Source organism: Stegastes partitus, unplaced genomic scaffold (genome assembly GCF_000690725.1).
Source record: "Stegastes partitus isolate 25-593 unplaced genomic scaffold, Stegastes_partitus-1.0.2 Scaffold782, whole genome shotgun sequence".
NCBI classification, from domain to species: Eukaryota; Metazoa; Chordata; class Actinopteri; family Pomacentridae; genus Stegastes; species Stegastes partitus.
The window spans coordinates 283,978-294,887 of record NW_007578513.1 but is presented as its reverse complement, the minus strand read 5'-3'; the positions used below and the strand labels follow the sequence as shown (position 1 = coordinate 294,887).

Sequence of the window (10,910 nt, the reverse complement as noted above, 5' to 3'; positions counted from 1 at the left end):
TCGCTTGAACTCCCTGCAGAGCTTTCCATTCAGCTGGCACAGCTTGCTCTGCCATAAAAGACACGGGCTGGTCACGAGGGAGCCTGCAGGGGTGCATTTAAAGGAGCGCTCCCGCAGTGAAGTGTGCCCTCAGAAGTGCACTCCGGAGAAAGGAGGTGGGCGTGTACGCTTAACATTGTTCCTTACTGTAAAGCCTTTATGTAGACGGTAATGGTAGATCTGTATGTATGAGCCTGAGAGTATGATGGTCTGTGTGAGTGGGAAAATGTAAAAGCCCTCTTCATGTGCCAACACATATAAGATTACGTATTTTATGGTGCGTAAGTAATGGTGTGTGGATGAAACCAAGCCACATGAACGTCTCCATGGCTTCGTTCCCATACTCATGAATATCTAAAAGCATCAATTATTAAAACCATTTGAGGTAGAAAATGATTTTTTTTTTCTTGCGTTAGCTGTGCTGTGTTCTACCTCGCTGTGTTTCCTGGCTGAGTTGAGCCCCCGGGAGCCCGTGGAGCCTCTGGACGAGGAGCTTCCTGTGGTCGAGCAGTTACTGGACATCTGATTCCTGGAAAGGTAGCCGGCCTTACTGCTGTACGACATCATCTCCTCATCTGGAGAGGCAAAAACGAAGGAGAGGTGACAGGGTTGATAGCCAAGGCCTTTGACTTGCTGTTTAAAAGGCAGCACAGTGTCTTGGTGGGAAAATGAAGGTTCATTTAGACATTTTGAAGTCGTTCGAGGCAACATTTGTTCAGGCTTCAACTCCCATATTGTTGTGGTTGCACCGCCACATCATGTGTACAAGGCACTCCCACTTGTCGTAGCTTGTGACAACTACGACGTCATAACACTGAGCCAACACTCAAGTAATCTATTACATTTGACAAGACAGGTCCCAGTTAAAATGTCTACATCATTTTGTCAAGTCGTTATTCTGGTTCAAGATATTAACATGATTCTGAATAGTTCAGACTTACTTATGATATCAAGAACGGACAATATAGATACTCAGACTAAGTGGAATTAAAGACATCTTGAACTACAAATATGAACTGTATTCCCTCTGGAACAGAAATGGTAAAACTGATGTCATAGGAAAGAACAACACCATGGACATCTGAAATGTTCTTTCTCACAAAGAAGAACACGGATATCTGCAACACACATCCAGTCTCGCTGGTATGTGTTGAAACGGCTTGCTATACATACAGCAACAACTACTATATCCATCATTCATAGTTCTAATCATTTATAATAAACAAATGAGTCGTACTGACGAAGGGGCGTATAAGTTCAACTGACAGGGTCGAGGAGCAGCTATTAGGTTATTAAAAATATCAATAGAGTCAGATAGTTGCTATAAGACAGAAGTGATGACAAGTAGTATACAATGCATAACATTTCTAAATCACAACACGAAGACAAAATAATGTTACTGATCCTGAGACACATTCAGTAAATTCATATCTTCCCAGATTCCGTTCTGGAGTCGGTCATCAGCTGTCACTGCTTTCTAGGACAAAACCTGTGATTTTGCGCCACAGGGAGGAAGCGTACAGCAGGATTCCAGGATTTCAAATCCACTTCTTGTGTTTTGGTTTATGGCTAACAATGTGTGATGTGTGTGCTTGCTACTGCATCAAGTCACTCATAGGGAATGACATGTTCTATCCAGTCCCATTTTACTCTGCTGTGAGGAGAAAATACTGCAGTGCAGTAGCAGAGCATGATACAGCACTATGGAGGAGGCTTCATCTGACTGGTTACAACAGCATACATGTTTTACTCTACTCCAGTGAAATATACGAGTATTATCTTGTCATCCAATTTCTCATTTCTGCAAGGGCTGATATATTTCAAAAAGAACACACACACACACACTCTGTCCTAAAATCTGATTCTTCTGACCTTAAACTTCATTGTGACTGAAATACTACACTCTGCAGAGCAGCTGCGTCTTACTGTCGGCATGTCTTTGTCCCGAGCCTTTCCGCTGGTGGCTGTTACTGCTGTATTCGCTCCTCTCCAAGGAGGACAGAGCGCCGTTCGCCACACTGTTGGCCTCCATGCACCCCTGGGGGCCGTGCAGCCTGTCCTCATCTGGGGGCGGTTCCGGAGGTGGGGGCAGATCTGAAAGAACGGAGGTGAAGGGAAAACCATGCACTGAGAATGTTGGGAATGCAAAGAGGAGAACTTTTCATTTTATTTCCAGAGGATGCCTTAAACTGAATTTTGCCAGTTTTCTATTAAGTAATATTTTGCTTTAAAAACATAGTATTGTGTTTTCATTCTCTTTCTGGCCGCGCATAATTGATGAGAGAGCCTACAAGACAAATTACAACGTTGCCTTCCTTCAGAGACTCTGTAATTTCAATTAACACTGACATTGTAATTGTTAAAATGAGTGTTGTGATTGTGCAACTCACACGCAGCAACGGACTCAAGGTTATGGATTTACAGTGAACAGCAGTTTTAGACAATTATCATCTCCAATCTGTGAGATGCTTATCGGGTAAACATATGGTGCGCACAGAAAAAAACAGAGTCTGTAAGCTAAGATTACAACTCAAATCCATAATCAGGAACACCAGCCTCTTATCTCTCCTTTGTACCAGGGCTGTATTTAATCACAGATGGTGTCAAACTGTCTGTGTGTAAGTGCTGGATTCCTGTCATGCGTCTTCATTCACTAACTGACAGAGTACAAGAGCTGAATATTCAGCTACTGGGGAACATGTGAAACATAAATGCTGTGTGACAGTGTCATTGTCACAGCATGCAAATTAATACCATTATTCTAATAATAACAAGTTCCCTGTTCAAGAACACTCGCTGATTTTCAGGAAATTGTAAAAACCACATATTTGAGAGAGCATATCTGAATCCACTCACCTCCTTGTATATCTCTTCTGTACGCTGAACTCTTGGAAACCTTTTTTTTCACTCTAGATTTTTGGTTGGGAGGAGTGCATGTATCTGCTGGGGATGAGCGACTGTGCACTGTGTGAGAAAAGGGAAGCAATCAGACGACGCATCCGGAATATTTCATTTCCAAACAGCAAATTAACACAGTTGTAGGGCAGACGCATTTCTGTATGTTCAGCTTTCGGGACTTGTTGTTTGCTATTCCGCATTTCTGTGTGCGTTGGGCTTGTATGCATGAGCACACCAGTCGTTTTACCGGGTGTAGTCGCGCTGACGTTGTCTTCATTCAGAGCTGGCCCCTGGCTGTGGAGGCAGCGATGGGCAGGACTTTGGCACTGCAGCGTGCCAACCTCTGATGAGCCGTGATGCTGTTGGCCAGAGAGGTTGGGGTTGGACTGGGTGAGCGGCGGGCTCGGCGCCTGGGGAACTGGCACTGGACCGCAGGGTAACCTTCTGCTATGGGAAGTAAGGGCAACATGTTACTGGAGAGAACAAACGGAGCCAGAAGCTAAATCCATGGTTCAGAGTGAGGCTCATAGTATAGGATAAAGTCTGGATCGCATGAGTTATTTTTATCCTCTTGACTGCTTAGCTTCTCCTGGAATGATCTGAAATGTTGCTTCATTGTTATTTAAATGGACAGTTAAAGATAGATCAGGAGATTAATTACTTGGGGAAAAAAAAAAAAAAAAGTAAATCAGTATAAATATAAAATCACTGAAGAGTTTGCCAGAATATAAAAAAAAAGTCATTGTGAGGAATGTGGAAATTTTGCAGCTACAGTACCAACATCAATTAGTACATTGAGGCTACATGTCTCTAAAGCAGGGGTGGGCAATCCTGGTCCTCGAGGGCCACAATCCTGCATGTTTTAGATGTTTCTCTCTTCCAACACACCTGATTCAAATGATCAGGATCGTTGTCAGGCTTCTGCAGAGCTTGATGATGAGCTGATCATTTGAATCAGGTGTGTTGGAAGAGGGACACATCTAAAACATGCAGGATTGTGGCCCTCGAGGACCAGGATTGCCCTCCCCTTCTCTAAAGTATTTACTAAGAGTCGACATCATAAGCTACTGGTCCTGTGTTGCCAGATCAGGTAGTTTAATGCAAAGTTACTTGTGGTTGAGTTCATCTAAAAGGGCCTTTAGGGCTGCATTCCAAAAGTTTATAAACTGAAAGGGAGGTGCAACTTATTGCAAGAATTTCTGAATCTAAAACTTGGAAGTTTTAGATTCAGTGTTTCTGAACTGCAGAACCTGCTTAAGAATTATCCGTTTTTAAATTTTTCGTTAGTATCACAATAATTCAGTGATAGTCATCAGTACATCCAGTAACACACAGCAAAGAGGAACTGGTAATAGTGAAATCAGCATACTTCTTTTTCCGAATTTTAGTTGAAATTTCTCATTTTTATTTGTATGTAAAATTAAGGCACATTTTTCAAAAATTTAAGCTCTAGTTTTACAGAATGGGCATAAAAAGACATTGCTTGTGAATTCTACTTCACAGCTGCAAGAGCTCTGAAAGATAAAAATGTACCTTGAAAAATGAACGGCAAAGCAATGGATGGTAAAACTAGACATGGGGATCATGAATGAAAATGATGTAACGTGGCATTATGTGACTAGAAGTTTGTGTTCTAATCACCCATCCATCCATTATCTATACAACGCCTAATCCTCACTAGGGTCATGGGGGGCTGGGAGTCTATCCCAGCCGACTTAGGGTGAAGGCAGGGGACACCCTGGACAGGTCACCAGTCTATCACAGGGCTACACTTAGAGACAGACAACCAAGCACACTCACATTCACACCTACGGACAATTTAGAATCACCAATTAACCTCAACATGTTTTTGGACCTTATGGGAGGAAGCCGGAGAACCTGGAGAGAACCCACGCTGCACGGGGAGAACATGCAAACTCCACACAAAAGATCTTGCTGTGAGGTAATTTTGCAGCCTGTGTTCTAAACCACAATAATATAATTTGCTGAAATGAACAAGCACATGCATGAGGCATCAAACCTGTCCACATACCGCGACAGCTGCTGGCTGTCTAGTTGGTTGAGGCGGGGGAAGTCATGGGGCGCTCTGGGCTCCTCATGGGGCGATGGGGTGAGGGTGGCTGTAGACTGGTGGCTGTAGGAGGTGGCTGGAGAGGAGGCGTTGTTCCTTTGAGGGGGAGAGGGTCCGTCCTCACAGCCCTCCATCAGGTAGGTCCTCTCCGGGAGAGGTGGACACCACTCCTCATCCGAACTACAGCGACAGCGAACACTGTTACAGCGCTGCGGTGTAGTGTACAGCAGCAGCCGGAGCTTATCTTTAGGTGTTGTTTAAAGATATTGTCTTGGAGCAGCCTGTTTGTTCAGTGGTGCCTTCAAATCCATCTAGCTATGAGGCTACTTAAAGATTAATGATGCTCTTTCAGGCTCGACTCAAGTTGAGGGCCTTGCCGTTGGCAAAACTGCAGGAGGCTAAGCTTCCACTTGGGTGGGATTGCTGAATGTGAAACTGAACGAAAGCTTTACTCTGAGGTTGCAGAGAGCGAGTGGTAAAGAGGAACACAGCTAATTGTGTTTTGAGGGTGGAGAAAACAGCTAAATCACTAAAGCAATTGACCAAGGCTGAGATAATTGAGTTGTTAAGGCCAGAGGCATAAGAACCACGTTGGGTTTGATACTTAATGTGCCTGCTGAGGTGACGTTAAGTCTGAGTGATGATGCGGTAGTGTTTTACCAATTTATAGAGATGTGTGTCTGAGGAAGAGGAGATGTGGGAGTCTGACTCACCCTATGTCCATGTCCTCGTGGTCTGGGAGCTGGTCGTCTTGCTCACATTGTTCCAGCTCTCCGATGGGTGGAGGTGGGGGCAAGGCCTCCATCCAGGTCAGAGACGGGGTTTTAACAGCCTTCCCCATTGCCTTCTGTTTGGGTTTACCTACAAGACAAAACCGACAGAAACCAGGGTTCACTGGAAGAAAAGACTGCGTCACTTTCAGCTGTGTCGTCTTGAGTAAGCAGAGATAATGTGAATGTGGGGGCAGCAAAATGAGATTTTTAGAATTATCTCTTGAGCTATACAATGTCGGGGAATAGTGGAAAACACCACTTCCTAAATACGTCACTGCTGAGATGAGACAGATGAGACAAAGAGAGCAGGAAATTCTCCAAACCAAAGAGCTGAAATTGAAAAATAATCTGGTTTTTCCCTTTAAAAATGTCTTTAAAATTACAAAAGGAGTTGCTGATTAATTTTTTGTTCATCAGTTAATTGACTAATCACTTCAGCTTTAATATAAATAAATGATTATAAAACATACATAACAACATAAACATATAAAGAGAAGATTAAGATAAACCCTGTATCCCCTTAAGCTTGAAGCTACAGAATAAAGATATAACATATTCACTAATATCTGAGTTTCTGGCGCCGTCCTCACCGCTGCAGCGGTCCGGCTGTGCGTACTGAGCTCCAGAGGGTCCCGGCTGGGTAATCCAGTGCCCGTCTTCTGGTTGCTCGCCATCGTGGGCCGGCGGCTGCGTTTGATTGGTGTAAGGCATTATGGAAGTGGAGGCGTACGGGGCGGTGGAGGTGTGCTGGGCGTAGGTGAAGCTGTGCAGGTCGTCGCTGGTGGCGTCGATGGTGCTGTAGATGGGACCCTCGGTGGAGCCTCCCATGCTGTACTTCTCCGTCTGATTCAGGTAGTTGGAGATGCCGGCTTCTACACACAGAGGAAAGTTGGATTTAGCACAGTTTTCTTGCCAAGCACAAAAGCACAGCAATTCAAATGCTAGACACCCCCCACCGTTGTAGTATCTCTCAGCTGTGTCGTGATTGGTGGTGCAGCAGTTGACGGCCTCTTTACCGCTGTGGACCAGGTTGGTTGTGGGCCAAGAGTCTGCCAGCCACGGGTAGTTGCCCATGTTGCCTCCCAGCACACCGGGCCTAACACAGATTCTGGGATTAATTTAAGGCATGGCGGGACACAACACAACAGCAGCGACTGTCCAAATGGAAATACAGACTAGCAGAGGAATGGTTGTATGTGCACGGAGAGAAACATCTGAAACATACTGCGGACGTGATTTGAATGTAAAAAAAGGATACGACAGAACGCAGATCCATAACAGAATACAAATGTAGGATATAAATCAATTACCTTCCATTGAGTCCAGATCCCTCTCCGTGAGGGAAACCGACTGCAGAACACAGAGAGAAAAGGGAGAGTGAAGAGGAACTGACTTATGCATGTTACATTTTTTTTTGTCCTCTTTTTGTTCAATCTTGACCCAGCTTATATTATCTGGAGTAGATGATCTCATCCCCCCCTGAAAGTATTTTCTATTCTCTGAACTGTGAAAGGGTCCACAAAGCGGACTGCTATGTAGAAGTATGTTAAAGCAGTGCGAATGTTATAGCGTAGAAAACACAACAGATATTTGCATCTAAGGTTTTGTAAGTAGAGACACTCAGACACTGCTGCAGCAAAGAGGCTCACTACAAACAGTAGGTGGTCTCAAAAAGCACACAAAAGCACTAAACAAGCATGCATGCCAAACTATTCCTCTTCCACAGGTACTTTCCAAGACTTCTTTCATAACTGCAGAGCAACATCCCAGACAGCAGACACACAGAGCCTCAGGTTAGCAATAATGTTTAATTCCGCAGCTTAGCCGTTGCTCCTGACCTGCTGGTGTGTAGGCGAAGGAGGCGGTGTAGTGGCTCAGCTCCTTCCTCTTCTTGCGGCGGCAGTAGATCCAGACGCTGAAGCCCATGAGGATGACCCAGCAGGCTCCGCCGATGCCCGCGATGAACGCCGGCTGCTTGACCACATCGGTGATCTGCTCGGCCAGACTCACGCTGCTCTCCTCACCGTTGTCGCCGGTGCTGCTGCCGCCTCCGCCGCCTGGCACCGAGGGCTGTTCAGCTGGCAGCTCTAGAGGGAGAAAATAGGTGGGAGGAGGGCAAAGTAAGACAGAATCCAGAGAGAAGTACGATCACCTGCAATTCATACTTGTATAGTTGTGACATTTTTAAAGTAACAGCAAACAATGGAGCTGAAAATTCTACATAGTAGCCCGGTGGATGGAGATAGAACACAAGCATGATGAAATATTTACCTCGCTCATGATCTATATCTGCGGTACAATTCTAAAATTTGTTAATAAATCCTTAATGCAAAGTCGCGTTGAGGCTGATGCTATCTGGTATATCTTTTGTTTATCTGTGGTCTTATGGGAAGTATTAGATAAATAAACAGTTGACCACTGGTGGTACGACATGAGAACTTCAGTGATCACCCACATGTTTGGAATTCATTATAGATGGCTGTACCAAACGTCTCACCAATTCATCTAAAAACTATCCAAACATAAATATTAGCTTGTTGGTGGTGCAAGAGATTAAGTCAGATAAGCTCCCAAGTCAGTAGGATTCATCCTATAGGAACTATGAATGTCTTACACCTGGTGTTAGGACAAGAGGCAAAGTCAAATAATAATAAAAACAAACAAACAAAAAAAATGTAGGAGTCATCCTGTGGGAGCCATGGATGGCTTAGGCACAGTGTTAGGACAAGAGGCAAAGTCAGGGAATCCAAAAAGTCAGCAAGATTCATCTTGTGAGAACTATGAAAGTCAAGAAGGTCAGTAGGGTTCATCCTGTGGGGACCATGTGCAACATTCTATCCATTTAATAGCTGTTGCTGTTTTGGTCGAGTCGTAGCTCAGCAACAGCAAAAGCTTAGTTCCCCCTCAACTTTCTTGCAAAACAGCATTTCTCTACATTTACATCTCGGCCCGCTCTCATTCTCCATCTGTTCTGGTCGCTGTGGACTCACTGATGAGGACGGACACGGGCTGACTGCGGGTCCCGATGCCGGCGCTGGTCACGGCCGCCACCTCCACCTGGTAGAGCACGCCGGGCATCAGGCCTTTCAGCGCTGTGGAGAGCGTGTTTCCATCCACCGTCTTGTTGATGTAGTAGCGCGTCTGGTTGTCGCCGCCGCCGCTGCCCACACACCAAACCTGTACAGACACACAACTTTGTTACACAGCTGCCTTGGAGTTCACTTTTTTTTCCAAAGTCTTTAGGATGTTTCTTCAGAATTTCATATCTGCATCTGTTTTTGTGATTGTCAATTTCATTAACAGACTTAACATTTAGTACATTAAGTGCAAATTTTGTGTAAACGAACACTCATTGAATTTCATATGTGTTTGCAGCAGCTTTGTTCTGTTTTGTACAGGCATTCAGAACTTGCTGTCTCATTCCTGACTCTGCTGAGGTGTGTTTACCCGATACTCCTGTATGATGCCGTTCTGCATCTCGCTGGGCGGAGGCTCCCAGGAGACGCTGATGCTGGAGCTGTTGCTTAGCTTCACGGTTGCCACTGTAACAGCCCTGGGCGGGGCACTGGGGACTGGGAGAGGTGGGAGACAGTTTTCTTTGTCATCATTATGCTTAGTATATGAGCAAAGTAATTATCAACAAGAAAAAAAAATGCAACTAAACAGTTCAATACAGTAAATGAGAAAATATATTTTGAAAAAAAAAAAAGCCAAGAAAACATCAAAGTGGGCTGTAGCAAGACGGGAAATTAAGGTTTATCGAGGGCTATACAAGTTAATAATGTTTTTTTTTTTTTTGCCAGACTAAACTACTCAGGCAGGTCGATCCAAAGTCCATAAATGCTGATGGGGAAAAAATGTCTGCTCCGTTGTCTTTAATCTGGAGTCTGGATCAACCAATATAAACCCCAGGCTGTAAAAATCGCAGCGTGCGGAGGCTGAATTTAATGAAAATAGCGATCAATATAAATGAAGCTAAATTGCAGAGGATATAAAATTAACCCCAAAATGAGATAACATGACAGAGATTCATGTGGTGTCATACAGGCTAATGAACAGACATTTTTAAGGCCCTGTAGTGTCAAAGAGAACGTAGCTCAGTTTATTAAAAGCACTCGCAGACATGTTTCGCGAGATTTATTACCTTCTTCTGGGGTGCGAACCAGCAACGTTCGGCTGTCCTTTCCCTGGAACTCGTCGAAATAGGGACGGATCTTTATCTCGTACTCGGTTCCTTTGAGCAGGTTGGTGAGGATGGTGCTGCGCTCCGAGGGGCTGTTGATGTCCTGGAGGAGCCAGTTTCCCCCGCTGGGTCGGTAGAAGAGACGGTAGCCCTGAACGTACTGAGACTGACGGTCAACCTAAAGAAATTGGGTTGAGTAAAGATAAGAGAATAGACGTGGAGATAAAGTGAAAGCATATGTTTGTCCCCTTCCCCAAGCCTAAATTAACCCTCAAACACTTCTTCCCGGAATAAAAACAAAGATCCGAGCCACTCACAGTCCAGGATACTCGGATGGAAGCCGTTGTTAGCGAGACGGGGTCTTGAAGCTGGACCGCCACCTCTCCCAGCTCCCTCTGCACCTGCCTGTGGTCCACTCCCTGACCTGTAGGACTCACATCTGAGGAAAAGCACACATATTATCTTCTCGTTAGTGCGCTACTGCATGAACACAAACCACGGAGGTGTTTGTAACCGTTGTAGGTATGTTGTGTTTAGCGTGAGAGGCGTGCAGACGGACCTTGTGTTCTGACGGGCTCAGAGATGGGGCTCGGGTCGCTCAGGCCGTAGGCGTTGACAGCTCGGACGATGAACAGGTAGATGGTGTTGGGGAGAAGGCCGGTGATCGTGTGCGTCTCCATCTTGACCATGTCGGCCACAGTCTGCCACGTGCTGCCTGCTGATTGGCTGGAAAAGGACAGAAGAAATAAAGTTATGTATCTAATAAATGTTATGCGATTATTAGGATATTATTACTGATGTGTTACCGTGTAAGCAGCTTTTACTGTTGTAGGTGATTAAAGCCGAGATTATTTGTAAATGAATAAAACATTTTGCATCAGGCTGAAACTAATGGTTATTATGCAACTTAAATCATCTGTTGATTATTTTCTCAGTTTGTTGTTTG

General features: G+C 44.8%; 1 protein-coding gene across 1 annotated transcript in view; it reads right to left on the bottom strand.

Annotated features, from left to right (window-relative positions):
* Window positions 1-10,910, bottom strand: part of robo3 (roundabout, axon guidance receptor, homolog 3 (Drosophila)) — a 90,664-nt gene that overhangs the window by 4,163 nt on the left and 75,591 nt on the right. Inside the window, exons 12-26 of the mRNA XM_008292072.1 lie at window positions 10,524-10,690; window positions 10,282-10,403; window positions 9,926-10,142; window positions 9,229-9,353; window positions 8,772-8,958; window positions 7,620-7,868; window positions 7,092-7,131; window positions 6,738-6,877; window positions 6,372-6,653; window positions 5,722-5,869; window positions 4,970-5,188; window positions 3,185-3,384; window positions 2,896-3,003; window positions 1,966-2,133; window positions 472-614 (exon numbers count right to left, since the gene is read on the bottom strand). Coding sequence (XP_008290294.1) covers window positions 472-614; window positions 1,966-2,133; window positions 2,896-3,003; window positions 3,185-3,384; window positions 4,970-5,188; window positions 5,722-5,869; window positions 6,372-6,653; window positions 6,738-6,877; window positions 7,092-7,131; window positions 7,620-7,868; window positions 8,772-8,958; window positions 9,229-9,353; window positions 9,926-10,142; window positions 10,282-10,403; window positions 10,524-10,690 — 2,515 coding nt within the window. The remainder of the gene's footprint in view (window positions 1-471; window positions 615-1,965; window positions 2,134-2,895; window positions 3,004-3,184; window positions 3,385-4,969; window positions 5,189-5,721; window positions 5,870-6,371; window positions 6,654-6,737; window positions 6,878-7,091; window positions 7,132-7,619; window positions 7,869-8,771; window positions 8,959-9,228; window positions 9,354-9,925; window positions 10,143-10,281; window positions 10,404-10,523; window positions 10,691-10,910) is intronic.